Source organism: Gastrolobium bilobum, unplaced genomic scaffold (assembly GCF_033153095.1).
Source record: "Gastrolobium bilobum isolate Gb01-03AN ecotype WA unplaced genomic scaffold, APGP_CSIRO_Gbil_v1 utg20183, whole genome shotgun sequence".
Lineage (NCBI taxonomy): Eukaryota > Viridiplantae > Streptophyta > Magnoliopsida > Fabales > Fabaceae > Gastrolobium > Gastrolobium bilobum.
In genome coordinates this window covers 132,349-154,183 of record NW_026895672.1, presented here as the reverse complement: position 1 = coordinate 154,183, position 21,835 = coordinate 132,349, and the positions used below count along the sequence as shown (strand labels likewise).

The window sequence follows — 21,835 nt, the reverse complement described above, 5'->3', positions numbered from 1 at the left end:
ACCACCGGTGAATATTAAAACTCTGAGATCTTTTCTTGGGCATGCAGGCTTCTACAAAAGGTTCATTAAAGATTTTTCCAAAATAGCTAGACCTTTGAGCCACTTGTTAGAAAAAGATATGAAATTTGAGTTTAACTCTGATTGCTTGAAAGCTTTTGAATCCTTGAAAAACAAGCTCATTACCACGCCTGTCATCCAACCTCCAGACTGGAACTTACCTTTTGAATTAATGTGTGATGCAAGTGATCATGCTATTGGGGTAGTTCTGGGCCATAGGAAGAATAACTCTTTCGTAGCATATACTACGCCAGTAAAACTTTGAATGAAGCTCAGGTGAGCTACACAGTCACAGAAAAAGAGCTGTTGGCTGTAGTATATGCTTACGAAAAGTTCAGGCTTTACATTTTAGGATCAAAAATTACTATCCATACTGACCATGCAGCTCTCAAGTACCTGTTCTCAAAAAAAGAAGCAAAACCAAGATTGATAAGATGGATCATGTTGCTGCAAGAATTCAATCTGGAGATCAAAGAAAGAAAAGGATGTGAAAACCAAATTGCAGATCACCTGTCCAGATTAGAAAATATCGAAGTGGGTCTACCAATCAAGGAAATGTTCCCTGACAATTCACCCTTGGTTTGCTGATATAGCCAACTTCCTTGCAGTAGGGTTAGAACCTTACGAGGAAAACAGAATGCAGAAGAAAAAATTCTTTCATGACTGCAGGAACTATCTCTGGGATGAACCACTACTATTCAAAAGATGCGCAGATCAAATGATAAGGAGGTGTGTCCCAGAAGAAGAACAACCTCAAATCCTTCTACACTGCCATTTGTCCCCATATGGAGGTCATCTGGGTGGAATCACGACTGCCTCCAAGGTTCTTCAATCAGGTTTTTTCTAGCCCTCCCTTTTTAAAGATGCACTTCAATATGCTAAACAATGTGATAAATGTCAAAGGGAAGGTAACTTAACCAGACAAAATGAAATGCCCCTAAATCCAATTTTAGAAGTTGAATTATTTGATGTTTGGGGCATTGATTTCATGGGGCCTTTCCCTCCTTCGTGTGGGAACAGATTCATATTGATGGTCGTGGATCATGTAAGCAAGTGGGTGGAAGCAATTGCTTTACCCACTAATGATGCTAAGGTGGTTATAAAATTTCTAAAGAAGAACATTTTGACCAGATATGGGACCCCACGCTCTCTCATCAGCGATGGTGGGAAACATTTCATTAATCGCCAACTTGAGAGATTGTTGGAAAAATATAGAGTCAAACACAAGGTTGCTACTCCATATCATACACAGACCAGTGGTCTCATTGAAGTCTCTAACCGAGAGGTTAAGAGGAAGCTAGAGAAGGTAGTTAATCCTTCTCGAAAAGACTGGTCTCTCAAGTTAGATGAAGCATTATGGGCTTATAGAACTGCATATAGGACACCCCTAGGATGTTCTCCATACAGATTGATATTTGGCGAAGCATGCCACCTTCCCCTCGAACTGGAACACAAAGCTTACTGGGCAGTCTATGCCCTCAATATGGATGATAAGGCAGCAGGAGAAAAAAGACTGCTACAACTTGGAGAGTTAGAAGAATTCAAAGGGAACACGTGTGAAAATCATAAATTGTACAAAGAAAAGATGAAGAAATGGCATGATAAAAGGATTAGAAACAGAGATCTAAGAATTGGCCAGAAAGTACTTCTCTTCAATTCCAGACTCAGACTATTCCCAGGAAAACTCAAATCAAGATGGACTGGGCCATATCAAATTGTAAATGATGCAGGAAATGGAGCTTTTGAAATCCAAGGATCTAAACATGGCCGTTCCTTCAAGGTGAATGGACACAGGTTGAAACTATACAATAATGAAACCTTCAATGAAAAAGAGGAAAGTATGCCTCTTTCTGAATACACCTGAGAGGTAAGTACCATATCTAGCTAAAGACATTAAATTAAGCGCTGACTGGGAGGCAACCCAGTGGATACATTTTCTCTCTAACAAAGAGCAAAGTTTTGGGTCTTAACCACACAGCTCCCAAAAGGAGGGAACGTCTGATGTTCCACTCCAAAGTCCAAATAACATATATTCCGTTCCAAGAACGTAGTTTTGGGGTGGTCCCTGACCACACAATCCCAATGTTCTTAAAAAAAAACTATATTTCATTTATATGTATATTTTGAAAATTGTTATAAACAGTAGTAAATAAGTAATTAGTAATGCTTTATGTTCCCTTTCCCTTCATTAGATTAGATTTACATTTAATTAATCGGCATTTTCTTTACCTTTTCTTTTAATAATAGTTAGTAAATAATAATTAGGATTTTTATTAAGAAAAGACAAAGGGAACGTTCCCTGGGTTAGAAGATAAGAATGACTGGGACACCTGTCCCTGCTGAGTCACTCAAAAAGATACGCAGCCATATCAAATTTGCATTTATTGCAAATCTTGAAAACATGCTAAGAAAAAGCAACCGTCTCCTCAACCATTAATGCAACTACCATTTCCTTTTCCCTTCTTCTGCATTGTGCCCTAACCTTCTTTTTGTCAAAAATGACCAAGCTATCAATGAAAGTAACTCCTGTGGCCAGCCGTGGCCAAGAGCCAGAGCTCACTGAACCCATCATCCATCTATACCCAGAAAGAAACATATCCTTGCAGCAAGAAAAACTTGTCCTCCTCCTTTCGTGAAGAAGGCTCTGACCAGCCTTAAGTGGCTTCGTTTTGCCACTGACGACCGTGAGATGAATGTCTGGTGGGTGAGTTCCTGTATCAAACCAGGAGACTGCCTGAAGATGATGCCTCTGATATGGTCACAGTGAGGGGAAAGCAAGTGTCGTTCTCCCCCGCTGCTATCAAGGAAGTACTCTACCTTCCTACTGTCTCCAAATGTCCATACCAGGAGTACATAGACAGTAAGGAAGTTGCCAAATTTTTGGGGAGCGTGAAGTAGACAATAGCCATCAGGAACCCCACCTACACCAAAGGATCCCTCTGCAAAGGAAGCATGAGGGATGAAGCCCGATTATGGGCTTTATTTGCCAATTCCAACATCACTCCCTCCACGCATGAGGCCACTGTCAAGTGGGCCCTCCAAATCCAAATCTATTGCATCATGAAGAACACTCCTTTTAATGCAGTACCCCTTATTTATAACAGCTTGAAGATGGAGATGAGAAAGACCACCGTCTGCTTCCCTTGTCTCATCACCAAACTCTGCCTGAAAGCTGGTGTGGAGGCCCACCAGGATGACATAACAAAGGTAGCATCTATCATCGATGCTAAGACCTGGAATGGTCTTAGGAGCACCTACATTGATACAACCCAACCCATTCCTGAAGACCTCACACGCACTGTCACCAGTGGTGATGAAGAGGAAGCTCCTGTGGTCCCTCAGAAGAAAACCACAAAGGCCACTCCTTCAAAATCCTCCACTTCTACCCACGTTCCGGCAAAAAGAACTATTCTCCCTCCCACCAAGGTGAAAAAGGATGCCCCTGTTGCTATTGAAAGTAAATAGAGAAAAAAGAAATCCCCTGCTAAAGCTCCCCTAAGAAAAGGGGAACGTTCATGTCAAAGGTTGAAGAGAACCTTCAGCAGCACTAAGAAGGCAGAGGGAGCATCCTCTGAGAAATCCATCACCCTCTCTGACAAAGAGGAAGAGAGAGATCAAAATGAGCCTTTGGCAAAAAGGCTGAAGGCTGGCAGAACGTCAGTACCTAAACCAGCTGCTAAGGAGACGTCTCGAAGCAGCTCTGCCACTACATTCTCTGACGTTCCGTCCCCACCACCTGCTCACTCTCCACCAACACCTATCACACCACAGCCTTTTCTTGTGCAACAACAAGGAGATGAGAGAATAGAAAAGGAAGCAGCTCTTGCTGCAGAAACATCAGTGGCTGAGCAAGAAGTTCAGCCACATAAGAAAAATAACAAAGGAAAGGGGATTCTTGTGGAATCCCCTAAAAAGAAGAAAAAGCCATCTGTTCCCAGACAAATCAGTCTAGGAGGCCCCCTCTTGTATCCTCTTGACCGTCCTCACACTACTGGGGACGAGGCTCTAGCTAGAGCTCTAGCAGAAGAAGAAGGGATGACAGTTCCTCCACTGATGGAGGAACCCATTGAAACAATTCCCTCATCATCTAGACCACCAGAAGATGAGCCCAGACCAACACCTGTTGTACCTCCTGTTGTTGGCATCAGCCAGCAAAACAAGCAGACCACTTCCTCCCCTGTTACAGTGATAAACCTTGGTTTATAATGTTTTAAAGCATGAATTAGTTTAATTTGTGTGATTAAATGGATTGAAAAAGGGTTAATGTCCTAGAAAGTCCTAAATACAAGTTCTGGAAGCTTTGTTGAAAATTTGTATTGTTCTTGTAGGGAAATGAAGCTCAATGAAGTAAAAGAGAGAAGGAGGAAGATTCTGAAGAATGGGAAAATTCTAAGTGTTGGGCGCTAATAAGCCCAAAGTCAAGAGTTTTAGCGCCCTGCTGCATATTGAGGCCTTAAATTGCTGGAGAAGAGCGCTAAAACGCCCAAATCGAATGTTTTAGCGCCCAAGACAGTTGAAATCAGTTGGGCATCCGTCAAAGTTGGACGCTAAAATGCCCAGAAGTGAATGTTTTAGCGCCCAAGTCAGTTTTCAGTTGTAATTTGTAAACTATAAAAGGACAAGGGGCCTTCATACTCTGATACTATTCTCTTAGATCATATGTATTCTTCTGAATTTTCCCATCACACTAGGAGAAGGGAGATCAGATCAGATCTTTCATAGATCTGATCTGACTCCTCATTTTTTCTGATTTCCAAATTCTTTAGGATCTAGTATTGTATTAGTTAGTTCAGTTTATGTAATTGTACTTGAAGATTGACGACTCAACTATCATAGCAATGGAGTTTGATCTTTCTTCTTCTTTTGTTTATTTTGTATTTATGTAGAGTCCTTTGTAGTCTGATTCAATGGAACTCAAGTTTGAATTTGTGAATGGTTAATTAGATATTTTGTTTATCTATTATGTGAATTGTATGAAGTTGTCGGGAAGGAAGAAGATTCTGAAGAATGGAAAAATTCTAAGTGTTGGGCGCTAAAACGCCCAAAGTCAAGAGTTTTAGCGCCCTGCTGGATATTGAGGCCTTAAATTGCTGGTGCTGAGCGCTAAAACGCCCAAATCGAACATTTTAGCGCCCTGCTGTGCGAAAAGGTTCTGGTGTTGAGCGCTAAAATGCCCAAATCGAATGTTTTAGCGCCCAAGACAGTTGAAAGCAGTTGGGCATCTGTCAAAGTTGAACCCTAAAACGCCCAGAAGTGAACGTTTTAGCGCTCAAGTCAGTTTTCAGTTGTAATTTGTAATCTATAAAAGGACAAGGGGTCTTCATACTCTGATATTATTCTCTTAGATCATATGTATTCTTCTGACTTTTCCCATCACACTAGGAGAAGGGAGATCAGATCAGATCTTTCATAGATCTGATCTGACTCCTCATTTTTTCTGATTTCCAAATTCTTTAGGATCTAGTATTGTATTAGTTAGTTCAGTTTATGTAATTGTACTTGAAGATTGAAGACTCAACTATCATAACAATGGAGTTTGATCTTTCTTCTTCTTTTGTTTATTTTGTATTTATGTAGAGTCCTTTGTAGTCTGATTCAATGGAACTCAAGTTTGAATTTGTGAATGGTTAATTAGATATTTTGTTTATCTATTATGTGAATTGTATGAAGTTGTCTGGGGAAGAAGATTCTGAAGAATGGAAAAATTCTAAGTGTTGGGCGCTAAAACGCCCAAAGTCAAGAGTTTTAGCGCCCTGCTGGATATTGAGGCCTTAAATAGCTGGTGCTGAGCGCTAAAACGCCCAAATCGAACATTTTAGCGCCCTGCTGTGCGAAAAGGTTCTGGTGCTGAGCGCTAAAATGCCCAAATCGAATGTTTTAGCGCCCAAGACAGTTGAAAGCAGTTGGGCATCCGTCAAAGTTGAACGCTAAAACGCCCAAAAGTGAACGTTTTAGCGCTCAAGTCAGTTTTCAGTTGTAATTTGTAATCTATAAAAGGATAAGGGGCCTTCATACTCTGATACTATTCTCTTAGATCATATGTATTCTTCTGACTTTTCCCATCACACTAGGAGAAGGGAGATCAGATCAGATCTTTCATAGATCTGATCTGACTCCTCATTTTCTCTGATTTTGCAAATTCTTTAGGATCTAGTATTGTATTAGTTAGTTCAGTTTATGTAATTGTACTTGACGATTGAAGACTCAACTATCATGACAATGAAGTTTGATCTTTCTTCTTCTTTTGTTTATTTTGTATTTATGTAGAGTCCTTTGTAGTCTGATTTCAATGGAACTCAAGTTTGAATTTGTGAATGGTTAATTAGATATTTTGTTTATCTATTATGTGAATTGTATGAAGTTGTCTTGATTAATTCTTCATGTTAAGGGATAGTGTAGAACAGACATGTTTACATTATTTCTATATTTTTGACAACTTCATCATCACTGTTCTAGTAGTCAAGACATTGATACTAGGATTTCTGACGTGATCTTAAGACCTTAGTAATTAATGTATGTATTAAGAAAGGAATCACCAAGACATTGGGGTTTCTGATTAATGTGTCTATCAAGGTAGTAAGACATTACATCTTGAGATGATAAGAAAAAGGTTGATCAACATCACATAGTAGATATTCATTATGGAAATTGGTTCATCCATAAATTCATGCTTGAGGGAAATTGACATTTGACTACTTGTTTACATTATAATTTACATTTTATTTATTTATCAAATTTTAATTCAATTCAGTGTAGTTTCTGGTGACAAGAAATCTATGCAAACAAATATCTTTCATTTGATTCAACTTAAGTATATATGGTTAGTCAGTGCTTGAACACAAATCCTCGTGGGAACGATCTTTACTCATCATTTTATTACTTGTTTGACTAGTGTTCTTGCTAAATCTGACAACATATAGCAATCCCCCTCCCAACTAAAAAGAAGTCACAAATTGGGATTGCTGAGATTTTTGAGATGATGGGGAAGAGGATAGAAAAGCTGCTGCCAGCAAAATAATCTGTTCCCTAACTTGATATGACAAGCACCAATGAAGAGCTGAAAGCGCTAAGGGACGGATTGGACCAACTCTCTGCTTCCTTCAACAACTTCCAGGAACAACAGAAGGAAGAGAGAGAACAGCAACTCAGCACCATTAGGATAACCATCCAGGAAACCAGTGTTGCCTCTTATGCATCAACACTCCAAGCTGTCAAGGGAGAAATCAGAAGAGCTTCTGACTCCCTAATACTTTCCAAGTCCTTGCACAACCACAGAGCTGAACACTTGCTCAGCAAGCTCCTCCTCAAACATTCCGAAGAAAGAAAAGAAACCAAAGAAGCCCTCAAAGCCTTTGGAACATTTTTGGAGGGGAGAATTTATGAGTTGGAAATGAGGTTGTTGGATGTTGAAGGGCAGATTGTCCACATTCGCACTAGCAGGACAATGATGAGGTCCACCATCAATTACCTCGTTGCCATAATCAGTGATCTATTGAAGGATGCTGAGAAATGGCTACCTGCAGCTGAAGTATTAAGATTGAGAGATCAGCTCAGGAGGAGACCCCTCACATAAGAGGAAGTTGATGAAGCCAAAGAAGCTGGAGGTGCTCAGAAGGACAGCAGACATCCCTAGTGAAAAGGAGAAAACCTGCCTAGTTGTTAAATGCTAGTTTTTTTTCAGTACTGTTTATTTTAATTCATTTTTCTTTTCCGTTCCCTTGTACATATTCTTTTTGCAATGAAAAAGCTTTTTGATCAAACTGCTTGGTACATACATTTCAGTTATAGTATTAAGGCTGTACAATTTTGAATAGCCAACAACATGAAACACAAAGTCACTGATTAATCATGCTTATTCTTTCTCTGAGTGGTTGAAATAGAAAAGTGCAGGGAATTTAATCTTCAGATTTTTGAAGGAAGCTGATCTGTGTGAACTAAGCTGGTAAGGAACGGACAAAGGCCAAACACTTACTTATGAGAGCGTTCCTGAGGTATAACCACAATGAAACTTCTAAACTTGCTTGGATGCTGTGGGTACTGCTGAAGAATAGATGGATTTCACTAACAAGGATCAACCAAATAAACACTTCCATTCCATCCACAGTCACCAAAACATCACCAGGCCAACCAAAAGGACAAGGAACGAAACCAGAAATGAACAAAGAGGACAGAAAAAGGAAAGCAAAGAAAAAGGGAACAACCATTCAAAAGAATTCAAACGAAAATACCAGAAAATCTCCCTTCAAGGGAAGAAAAGGTACAAAAAGGAAAGGTGTTCCCCTAAACATAAAAAGTCCAGTTCAAAAACACAATTATAAACGTCCCTTGGCCCCATGATTATGGCCACCATTCTACCACACCTCCACAAAACCCTCCTCTCAAAAGATCCTTGGAAGGGAAGACATATGCACTTCATAAGAAAACAGCAGAAAAGCAAGTTCTGAAGAATCACATCCAGGAATGGACAGAGCAAACACCAAACCCTGAGTGATAGTCAGACAGAAGATCAGCAACCTTCACTTACCTTGGAACAAATTCTTCCTACTTGTCACCTATGGAGAGTAGCTCATTTTTTGAAAAGTTTATGATTGCTTACTGGCTCAATTTTCTTTCTGTTGAGCTATTCTTTGAAATTGAGCAGCCTGATACATTATTTTCGAGTTGTTTGAGGACAACCAACAGTTTAGTTTTGGGGTGTTTGATGGGACGTAAATTCGTTCCCATCTAAGCCCATTTTGATGGCAAAATACCTTACGTTCCCTCATATGATGAGCAACTTAGCATGAAAATCACTTGTTTTACACATTTGTGACAAAAACACAGTGGGGAACGTATGATGACGTATTATTTGAAAATATATTAAAAGGGGAACAGATTGAGAGCATTTATTACACCTGCTACCTTCATTTAATGCTCTGCTCATTTAGCAGGAAACATGGAAACAACGTCTTCTAAAAAGCAAGGCGGTGCACCACTTAAGCAGCAAGAAACGTGAACAGCAGAGAATCAAGAGTCTTCATTGGCCAAGAAGAAAGCAAGGCATGAGGGGACTGCAGAAAATGGCTAATCATCAACAAATATTGTCCCATCAAGCAACTTGCAAAGCTTCTAAACACTGTTGCCACCGCCCCATCCCTTCATTCAAGAAACCAACTCCAAAGGATTTACAAGACTGCCACCCTCTCTTCTGGCTATAAATACGACGTCCCAAACACAAAAACATCATCGAATTCTGGAGGGATTGAAAGTCCTAAAAGAAGAGATCACCTAGTAGTAGTTAGTAGTTTAGTTTTATATAGTTGTAACTGTAGTTAAGTGACAACCCTTCTTCTCTGTTCTGTATCATCCCCTAAGACTCCTCACGAGCATCAAACCACCTTCTTCATTTTTATGTTTTGTTGTAAACTATCTTTCAATTTAATATAAGTGTTTCTTCTTTTCGTTCCATTCGTTATCTCTGTGCTGAATCTCGGGTCTATGGGACTTCAGTTTAGAATAATTATGTTTAAAACATCAGCCATGGGCTGAACTATCTGTGGGACGGATAAACTGCAACATTCTTAAAGAATTATTTTCGAAACTCTTGAAGCTTTTTGTATTTCTTTGGCTAAGTAAGCTATATTCATTGTGTATCAATGGAAATTGAACACATACTGAGAAAGGAACTTTCATAAGGAAGATATTTCAGACAACTTAGCCATTGGGGGCAGGTAGTGTCATGGCAAAAACACTATTGGTCAGCTTAGGAATAAGGGGCCGTTTCGTCCATTTTTAGGTTCTGTATTGAGTACCTGTTGGGGTCAAGGGAGCCATAGGAATATGGAAACTTGTGAGCCATCTAGTCCATGAGCTGAGGAATCGGAGTTGGCAGATAAGAAACTGGGACAAAGCCAAAAAGTGCTAAGTCTTGAACAGAGGAAATAACTATTTAAGAATAGAGCAGTAAATCCGTTCCTTCTGTTAAATTATTTTTATAGCCATCCACTTGTTGTCTCTTAATTATAGTTGGTACTGTTTTATTATTTTTACTTTATTTAATCATGTATCTACCAAATCTCCAATGATTATTATCTCACCTTCTTATAAACAGGAAGGATCACATATATAACGCAGCGAGCAATTGTTTGCCATCAGACATAACTTACTGTTCCTGAGGAACGTTGTCAAGACAGTAGGGAACGTTTGACCATACAATTCATTCACTAACTTTTCTTCTCATTTTCATTCTTTATAAAATAGTGTGAGACAATATCTAGAGTTCTATCCTCGTGGGAACGATAATCTGGGCCTTAATACACCCATTATTACTTGATGCGTGCACTTGCGCATTTGGGTTGGAAGTAAGGGAACGAGTCTGTGTTCTACCACCAATATAGAACAGAGGAACGTCCCCCATCAGAACTTATATTTTTCCACCATCAGCAAACCACCCAACATATACTCACCTATTTATTTATGAGGTATTTCAGTTAGCTGTCTTTTGCAATTTACATACAGACGATGTTTTTATGAAAATGATTAAGTAATCAACTTGGCTATGTATAACGACATCATAATTGAAAAGAAAAAGATATTCCGCATTTTTAATTAAGCGTGGGTTAATACAATGACATGTTAACAAACCGGGTATACACGGGGTGTTACATTTTATGGTATCAGAGCACTTTCTAGGGAAAAGCCTGTATGTATTGCAATAACTTAGGATGTTTTGTTGTGAGTCTTGTCTTTGTGTTCTCTCTATTGGGCTTTGCTATGATGATGCATATGTGACCACATTACATGGGCCTAATCAACTCATTCTTTGTGTAACTTGTGCAGAGTCATGGTATTACCTCGGTGAAATCGGAATGACATTTACGAGACTCGGGAATCTATGCATAGTAAAGAAGTCATGAGATGGCCCGCTCTTTAGAGTCTGTAAATGAAGATTTCCTGAGTCGGCAAAAGCTAACCCTAGACCGCAAGGGTTGATACATTTTCCTTGACCTAGGTCAATGGGATGGATAACCGAGACGAAAGGACAATTCACACGGTAACCAAATAGGTATAATAGGTTGATCATTCAATGAACTGAACTAGCTCTGGGACAACAAAGCATTGCTAGTGCTCTGTGTTGTCATTAGATGGATTGGGCCTAATGGGCCTAAGTCCGTTTATGTCAGTGGCTATGTTGGGCCTGATGGGTCGCACACAAACACCTTAAGTTGTCTTGAATTCTAGCATATGTGTTGGAAAAGCCCACATATTGAGCCAAGAGAGAGTATGTGGCATCATGAGTCAAGTTGGAATTGATCCATAATTTAACCTAATTAATTTAAATGTTAAATTAATAAAATTAATTTGAATTCTAATTTCGAATTTCGAATTTGAAATTTGAATTTAAATAAAAGTAATTTAAATTCTAATTTTCAATTTCGAATTTAAAATTGGAATTTAAATATAGTCATTAAATTAGATTTATTGATGATGGGAAAAATAAAGGAAACCAATCAATTAGATTGATTGGAAACCAATCAATTGAATTGATTGACCAAAATTAAGGAAACCAATTAATTAAATTAATTGGCTAAAATTGGGGAAACAAATCAATTGGATTGATTGACCAAAATTAAAGAAAACTAATTAATTAAATTAATTGGCTGAAATTGGGGAAACAAATCAATTGGATTGCCAAAATTAAGGAAACCAATTAATTAGATTAATTGGCTGAAATTTGGGAAACCAATCAATTGGATTGATTAGGTAAAATTAAGGAAAACGATTAGTACGACATCATCTACTTGTTTGGAGATTCAAGGTAAAGACTTCATAAAATATACGCATGGTGATGCCTTAACTGATGTCGTGGGTGGATCTGTTAGAGAACAGATAACGCTAAACTAACTCGCCGAGAGACTCCACAAAGATTCATTGTAGAGAGTTTCATTAGATTTGTAATGTCTTTCATCGTTTGGTAGTGCGAATCGTCCTAGAATTGAGGTTGTCATCAAACACTATGTCCTAGGGTTATACTTTGACTGTACAACTCTATCCACCTGAAAAATGGAGAGCACATTATACTCTTGGCTATAACTTGAATACATGAATGTAGATGGACATATCAAAAAGACACATAGTCCCTTACAAGGAATTAGTCATTCCCAAGACCGGTAGGGCTTGGATGACTTCTATTTGATTTGAAAATCTATGCATAATAAATTATCATGAGGAGTAATGATCCATCTTAGAGTCATTTGGAAAGAAGATTTCTAGTTCTGTGAAAAGCTACATTTAGTCAACCAAGAGAGATGATACTCTATCCTTGCTCTCAACTAAATGTGAACGACGATATGAAGGATGGTGCCAACACGGTATCCAGACTAGAAAGGCAGATCACTTGATAAACTCAGTTAGTTCCGGGGCTGCAGAGCATTGCTAGTTCTTATGTGGTCATTAGAAAAATTAGGATAGTTAAAGGAGTTTAATTGATCCAAGTTTATTTATGTCAGTGACTAATAGGTCACGTACTAAGGTTATTCTTGATTGCTTTATTCTAGCAAGTTTGAGCCAATAATTGTTATTGGACTTTTTCAATCTATAGGTGTAATTGGGTTGGAGTTAGACTCCAAGCCCAATAGTATCATGCGCCCCATTTGGGCTTTTAGAAATGGAATTAATGGGCCTAAAAATGTTAAGAGGCCCAATAGGGTGTTGGGAAATCAGTCCTAGTAAGTCAAGGAGTTGACTTAGCTAAAATGGGTTTTGGCGCAACTCGAAATTTGAATTTTGAAATCTTGAATTTAGAATTTGAATTCAAATTTAAATTACAAACTAGGACAAGAATGGATTTGGATTTGAATTTAAATTTAAATTTGAAATTTAATTTGGAATTTAAATTCATGAGATTGAGTAAATTAGGATAATATTAAATTATTCAATTCTATATCTGATAATGATTGGATAAGGATTCTTGCAACAATCCTATTATTTGAATTATGAATTCAAATAAGGAAGTTAAAGCAACAATCAAGGGAATATGATTTTGATGATAGGTGAATTCAAAATGGAAAGATTTTATATCCAATTTTGAATTTCAAACATTATGGATATGATCCATTGGGCTTGAATTTCAAATTCAAGCTCCTTCATGATTGGAAAAATAAACGAAAGAGGAATAGAAGGATCTTCATAGATTTGGGCCTTTTTAGAGTGATTCAAATTAGGATTATAATCCTAATAAAAGAGAACAAGAAAAAGGCGCCTATGTTAACTTCTTCCAATCAAGGAAATTTCGCTTAACCAAAATAGAGCCAAGAACCCTAGTTCTTTCAATGTTGAGATTCAATGGTAACAATGGATAGCAATAAAGGCCAGCAGTGTAATTGGTGGTGATAAAATCCAGCCAAGGAAGAAATGAGTTTGAATGACAATGCAGAAACAAAGACAGTGTCAAATTTGATTCGCACGGGTACTGTAACACCCCGTGGGCATCCAGTGTACTAAACATATAAATGGTAATAGCGCAGCTCAATAAATGCGGATGCTAAATTTTTTCAATTATGAACCTTATCATATTAACCAAGTGGATTTACTTATTCTTTTTCAAAATATCGTCTGTATGTAAATTGCAATAAAGAACTTCACTGAATAACCTCGTAATATAAATATGTATCGAGTCACGGTACTACAACTCGTAGACCAGACATGTTCTGATACAAATAAAACTCAAGTATGTAATAATCACAGCTTATATCAATGTGGCATGGACAACCCTCATGCTCACCAAATAAAACAACATAGTCAATCATGTCTCAAGTACAATAGCAATATACTGATAATCAGGCATAATCATATGAAAATATGGCAATAAAGAAGCATGCATCGTATCAACTCAACTTCGGCCTCCTGCCGCTAGATGTCTCAACCTCAGAGGTACGTGTACCTGAAAATGTGCCCTACAGGGGTGAGATCTCTAAAAAGAAATCTCAGTAAGACAAGGGATTCTCAAGGATCTCTCCACCCCAAGCTCACTTACATGTGCAATATAAGTTCAAAACGATGATAACAGTATAATATCAATATCCATGCAATGCAACATATGTCTATGTCATGTGTGTATGCATCCTACTGGCCAGAGAATAAGAGGTAAGGATTACATACGTCTACAACCTACAGTACATACAAGGCTCCTCGCCTGTACCTCACCCACGGAGTTACCATCTTGTATGTTACCACATCTCAGGGATTACCGTCTTGGTGGAACACCCCACATATATAGCATATGGCATTTGCATTCATAAACAGCTCAACAACATATCAAATATTCTTCATATAATTTCAGAAAAACACAACATGCATATAAACCACCCCTCCATGAGGTATGGTGGAGCCAACAATGGGCAAAACCGAGGACACGAAAGCTTACCTGTCAAGCTAAATACTCCCTCACAACTCGGTGTCCAAGGGGTCACAAGTATTAACAATGTCCAGCAAGGTCACAGATCTAGAATTCCATTAAGGTTCTATATTGTATTTAAGGCTTCCCAACTAGTTAAAATTGATTTTAGGCTCAATCTGCCAAAAGTATTCGAATACTTCTTGTTCCCGAAAAAGTATCCCAATACTTTCACTAAAGTATTCGAATACCAAAAATATCTCAATACTTTTACTAAAGTATTTGAATACCACCAAGTATCCCAATACTTCACGATAAGTATTTGAATACCAAAAGTATCCCAATACTTTTACTAAGGTATTCGAATACTGCCCTTCCCATAAAAGTATCTCAATACTTCTTGATGAGTATTTGAATACCAATCAAGTGTTCGAATACTCCATGAAAAGTATTCGAATACTTTTCAGACAGAATGTAGAAACTCGTGTAGTTTCTGCATAAACTCAATTTTAAGGGTCCTCCAATGGTTCTGAGTCCAATGTCTCCACAAACAAAAGTTTATCACCACTTATTATGCATAGATTAACAACCCATGACTTGAATAATCAAAATTTCTCTTTTTATGGACTCAAACAAGCTATATTCATGAAATTTCTAGGGAAATTATAAGAGGTTACCTTAAGGCTTGTGAAAATAGAAAAAGGAGGTGTCTTGAATCTGTCCTCACCACCCTACAATTCTGAGTCAACAAGGCCATGAATTTGGTCTACCAACCAGGTTCTTTCCTCCACAAAATGGCCTCTTGAAGCACCAAAGTGAATGGAAATGGCCTTCACACTCTCCACTCAAGAAGTTAGCAACTTCACCCTTCAAACAGAACTCACAACCTCACAAGAAGTGATTTTTCTCCCTCACCAAGTCTGCTCTCAAGTGTTTACAAGATTAGAGAGGAAGAATCAATACAAAATGTGGTGTCTTGGGTGGTTTTCTTGCATTGAAGGCTATAGAGTTTGGGTGGAAGAAGATGGCAGCAACGAGGGAGTGGAGTGCAGCCACGTAGGATTGCAAATTTCTGACATAGGGCTTTGTGCAAATTCCTATATATAGGTGCACTTAATTAATCCATCGGCATTAGTTCTAATATCTCCACTTCATTTTTCTACCAAACTTAATATTCTAAACCTAGACATTTTTCTAGGAATTATCATATTTTTATTATAATTTTCGAAGCACTTTGCCAGTACGCGTTTTATACGTAGCCAGTATTAGTTTTGACATCACCGCTCATTATTTTTACTCCAAACTTGATAGCCTTGACCTAGATATTTTTTTTAGGAATATTTATATTTTTATTATAATTTTTTAGAATACTTCACCGGTACACATCTATACCGTGAAGCAAAATCGGTATCTGCATTTTTCATTAGAAAAGCGATTTAAGCATTATTTGTTCTTCTCAATAATTATTATAATCTTTCTATATTTATCCAAAGTCAATTCTGGAATTATTTCTTAAACTCATAATTAATTAATTTGAATTCTTAATTTAACAGTGCGAGTTCTTATAGGTACCATGCCATAAAATCAAGAATATGTCAGCATATATTCAGCCACAAAATCAGCCCAAACTTGCCTCATATTTTGGATGAAATTCAGCCATAAAATGAGGAATTTATCACCATGTATTGTGCCACAAAATTTAAAATAGAATTTGTCAATATGTTTGAAATTATGCCATAAAATATGGGCCATAGAATTTATCACCATATATAAAGCCATTATTAGTTTATCAATAACTTAATAATATAATGTAAAAAATTGTATATATGAAACGGGATTAACATTTCTCCTATAACAGGAGATAAAGTTTTTTGGGATAGAATTTTCTACCTATTTTTGTTTATCTTACATACTCATCTTTAATACTATTGGATAATAATCTCACTCTTTCTTTCTCATCTTGTGATTCTGATCCAATGGTATTAAAGATGAGTAGGTAAACTAGTTAAGAAAAAAAAAGTACGTAGAATAACTTAACCCAAATTTTTTCCTGCAATCCCTAAACAACGTCATTTTGATGTTTAGGTGCTTTAGTAAAATACACGATACAAAAAAATAATTCATAATATCCTACATTTTTTTTTTCTTAAACCACAAAATGACGTTATTTTGACCAACTGCAGATAACTTTATGAAATATATAACAAGTCAATATTACTTTAAATGACACGCAGTTAATGACCTATCTCAAAAAAAAAATTACATATAGCAAGTCATTATCACTTTAAATGACAAGCAATTAATAACCTATTATTATAATATATATTTCAAAAATAATATATACAATAATTCATTCTTAATTTGAATGACAAGCAGTTAATAAACTAATATTATAATATACAATTAATTTCTTTTTTATATAAACACAGAGAGAAAATGAAGTACCATTTTAAATGACACAAATTTGTGTCTTTTTAGGTATCATATTTTGTGTAAATATGAAAAGTTATTTTTTTTCTCTCTCTCCAGTCACTTCGCTGACGTGTAAAGTGAAAAAAAAGTTACTTTTTATATTTACGTAAAGTATAACCGGTCAGACTTTTTGTAAATTATTAAAATAATACAACTTACGTCCTTTAAAATTACACACGCTAAACCCCAACACATATGGCAAGTCATTATTATTTAAATGACAACCATTGAATAACCTAATATTATAATATATAATTCAAAAATTATATATAACGACAATATATTGTTTCTCTTATAAATGGACCCAAGTAATGTGAGGTTCCATACCACAAATCTAGCAGTTCAGGCATCCAAGCTATGGAATCCCCCATTCAGGAGCACGCGTCCAAACTTCTTCCAGCTCAAACCCATATATTCAATCACATTTACAGCTTCATAAACTCCATGTCCCTTAAATGTGCAATTGACTTGTGCATACCAGATATCATACACAAGTATAGCCAACCCATGCCACTGTCACAACTCGTTGCTTCACTACCAATTCACCCCTCCAAAACTGGGGGCATCTTTCGCTTGATGCGAATTTTGACCCATTCTGGTTTCTTCTTTCAGCAGAATGTTACTGAAAATGAGCTAGAAGTGAGGTATGGGCTAACTGATGCATCTAAACTACTGCTTAAGGACCATCCCTTAAGTATGACATCTTACTTGCATTTCACATTTGATCCAACTAAGATAAATTCATGGCTTCAATTTTCTACTTGGTTCAAAAATGATGATCCTACTCCATTTTTCACCGAAAATGGGATGACATTTTGGGATCATGCTGGCCATGATGCCAAACTCAATGATGCCATGGCTAGTGATGCTCGATTGATTTCCAGTGTGGTGATTGAGAAGTGTAAGGGAGTGTTCATGGGATTGGAGTCATTGGTTGATGTTGGGGGAGGCACAGGGACTATGGCAAAGGCCATTGCCAAATCATTCCCACAACTTGAATGTATTGTATTTGATCTCCCACATGTTGTTGATGGCTTGCAAGGGAATGACAATCTAAAATATGTTGGAGGTGACATGTTTGAGGCAATTCCTCCTGCAGATGCCCTTCTGTTGAAGGTAAAATGTTATGACATCTATTATCGCTTCTTTCAACACCTTTATAAAATCTGGTTGTTATGCGGTTTATATAAGTTAAAAACACAATTTGGTATGTGGAAATTTATTAAGGTTAGCATTACGATTAATAGTACTCAACATGTTATTTCCATTCAATGATTCTGATCATTGCTACTTTGAATGATAAATAGTGGATATTGCATGACTGGAACGATGAGGAGTGTGTGAAAATACTGAAGAAATGCAAGGAGGCAATCACTAGCAAAGGCAAAGAAGGAAAGGTGATTATCATAGACATGGTGCTGGAGACCGAGAAAGGAGACCATGAATCTGTTGAAACACAGCTCTTCTTTGATATGATGATGATGGTGTTGGTCACTGGAAAAGAGAGAAATGAGAAAGAATGGGCCAAGTTGATTTTTACTGCTGGTTTCAATGACTATAAGATAACTCCGGTTTCTGGTTTACGGTCTCTCATTGAGGTTTATCCATAGAGTCTAGCATCATCACTTGACAAGTAGATCGCAAGGACAAGCGCTCTATTATTTATATATTTTGCTTCAGTTGATTACTATGTAAGAGTGATTAGTTTTATGTTTTCTTATGTACTTTTAAGGTTATTAATATATCAATATGATTAAAATATAATGTGCGCACAAGTTATTAATTAAAGTTAAATCATTAGATTAATTAGTTTATTAATAATATATAACAAATTTGAAAAAATAAATGCATTAAATTGAAATTACATAAACGGTTATTATCATATAATATATATAAATGCATTGACGTTATTTGTCTTTCGCTTTCTCTATATAAATACTCAAAAAAAACAAAGAGGAATGAATTAAAAATATTTTTAAGTGAGCGTTTGGTACAAGGTATTTTTTAAGATTTTCAAAAAATTAAATTTTTCTAAATTTTTAATTTTCGGATATTATCATAAACTGAATGTTTTCATTAAATTTCTGAAAATCGAAATTCTCGGATAAATTTTTTTTCTCGTTACCAAAATTTTTAGAAATTTTTTTTGGATATTAGTCTCTAGAATCTGGTATTGGGAAATGTGAGCCAAAAAGCAAAGGAATTTTGTCTTCATCTTCATGATCTGTAAGAGGGGCGAAACAACATAGCCGGGTGGTCTTTAGGCAGCACAGGTAATATCAAACAAAAAAAAGTTATACAGCCAGGCACTTGCTGGTGAACCAAAGGGAAAAAAACTAAATAAAGAAACAAGTCACAACTGTAAGTTGTTCATTCAAAAAGTACTGCCTATTCAATTGAAACGCCATAAACACAAGTGAACCATAACCCTTATGTACCACCGAATTCCAAGATGACCAATTTTTGTTGACATATGGTTAGAATTCATTTCTAGATGTTCAGGTTAACATAGTTTCTTCATCTCCGCAACTTTCAAGTTCTGTAATTCTTCCTGAACATCAACAAACATGAAGGACAACAACTTCAACATTTTAGCACAGATCATTCTCCAAGGACCTAACCAGATAATATAGCTCGGACCGAAAATTAGGATCACGACCAAAATATGATATCTAAAGAATCTGATCTCTTTCCTCAAGCATTATTTCATCTCAACTCCTTAACACATAACATACAACTAAATTAATAAAATCTCTGAATTCATTGCCAAATAGCGATTCCCCTTTGTCGTATCTTGATAATCTACTGTCATTCAAAATGTTAGTGCTCAACTTCATAAAATAAAAATGAGGGGAAATTTTTGTCTCAAAAAGTTGATGAAACAAAGCAATTAATATTGAAATTAATGAATAGAAAATAATGCAAAATTAATTATTAAATAAAAAAGTAAAATTCGAACTCAATATTGAATATTGTATTCTTATAACAATTTGTCTTATCTACGATAATCAAGAGTGAATAACAATTGTCTCGTAAGATAGAATAAATTATTGCTGTTTTTTAATTGCACTGTTGAACAAGTAGCACCGGCAAAGGTAACCACCTTATATGAACCATTGCACAGAATGAAGGCAAAGATTTCAGAAAAATGTTTTGAAAAAGTTTCGATAAACGAGAGAAGTAAGAAAAGTGATTAATTTATTCTGCTTTCTGATGCGAACATAAGGGATGACATGGGAAACGGTGGAAGCGGTGGCATGACAAAAGAGCCACCGACAACCAATGAGACAGAGCAAGGGGAGACAGAGCAAAGGAAGATGGAATTCGGTGGTCAAAGTAAGGGAGAAAGAGTCAGAATGAAGTCCCAATGGACTAGAGACTTCTTGATGGGGTAACAATGGGCCAAGCTGAAAGAGGAGAGGCCCAATGACTTAATCCAAATAAATTGTCATTTAATTTCCTATTTTGTAAGAATGGGCCACGACCAACGGCCCACTATTTCTTTGCTGCTTCTTTTATATTAGAAACTAGACTACAGTAGCATGTCGTCTAAGAATTTACTGTGAAACTTCATCTTCTTCTTCTTCAATTTCTCTGGAGTTGCCGGCAACCTCGAATTGTCGTTGGATATTATCAATATATGTATATTTCCCTTCCTTGCTGTTGTTAATTGCATCATTTTGGTGCTTTCATTGAGAGGCAACTTCTGACTCCAAGTATGGCAGAACGAACTCGTAGTACAGTGAAACAGAATGCAATGGACGAATGGTTACACCGATTGGCTCATCATGAGGAGCAGTTTACATCCCTGGGCAAATTGCTGCAGGAAATGAACATGAAGCTGACATTAATGGAGGCTAAATTAGATCAGAATCAGAAAAGTAAGGCGAAGGTAGAAGCATCATCGAACGAAGGCCTTGGCAATTTTTTTGGGTACAATGCATTTAAATCTGTAAAACTGAACATACCTCGATTTTCTAGTGGTAATCCAGAACCCTGGATCCATAAAATACAACAATTCTATGGGTTTTACAACCTCACAGATGCGGACAAATTCACCCTGACTTCCTTTCATATGGATGCTGCTGAAGAGGAGTGGTACCATTGGATGGATCGAAACGGACGGTTGAGGACTTGGGAGCAATTTGTGAGTGCTTTGCGCGCCAGATTTGGACCTTCTAGGTACAGGGACTTACGTGGTGAGCTTGGCCGACTGACACTGGTGGCTTCAGTGACTGATTATCAAACCCAATTCGAACAACTAGCTAATCAAGTGATGGGAGTTGATGATGTGAGTCTCCAAAGTTATTTCGAGTCTGGCTTGAAACCAGATATCCGTAAGGAAGTGCGGATGCATTTACCTCAAAGTTTAGAACAAGCTATTGATTTGGCCAAAATTGTTGAGGACAAGCTGAATGAAAAAAGTTCAGGGAGAACCTACTACAACCGCAACACCTCCAACTTCACCACCCCATCCCCATCCCAGCCTGGGTTATTACCTACACCCAACAACCAACCGAAACTTGCACTCACTGGTGCAAGAACCAGTAAATCATCCATCCCATTTAAGAAACTGACCGCAGCAGAAATGATGGACAGAAGAGAGAAGGGTCTATGCTATTACTGCGACGAGAAATTCAATCGAACCCATGTCTGCAAATCCCGAATGTTTATAATGCTTGTGCAAGAGGAGGATAATGCAGCACCTGAAAAAAATGGAGGCCAGGAGTTATACCATGATGTGAGCCAGGAGTTAGTAGAAGGGGACATACAACCAATGCCTGAGATTAGCCTACACGCTATGGCTGGGCAACACTCAACCAGTACCTTGCGTATTCAAGGAAAAATTAGCAATCATCCAGTTCAGGAGTTGATTGATGGAGGCTCCACCCATAACTTCATCCAAGCTCGAATAGTGAAATTTTTGGGTCT

At 37.2% G+C, this 21,835-nt stretch overlaps 1 protein-coding gene across 1 annotated transcript; it reads left to right on the top strand.

The window, feature by feature from the left end:
• The first annotated feature begins 17,260 nt into the window (after positions 1-17,260).
• LOC133288908 (probable O-methyltransferase 3) lies at positions 17,261-18,513 on the top strand. Its single transcript, XM_061486747.1, has 2 exons — positions 17,261-18,019; positions 18,211-18,513. The coding sequence occupies exons 1-2, from the start codon at positions 17,261-17,263 to the stop codon at positions 18,511-18,513; spliced, it is 1,062 nt and encodes a 353-aa protein (XP_061342731.1).
• Positions 18,514-21,835: the final 3,322 nt, after the last annotated feature.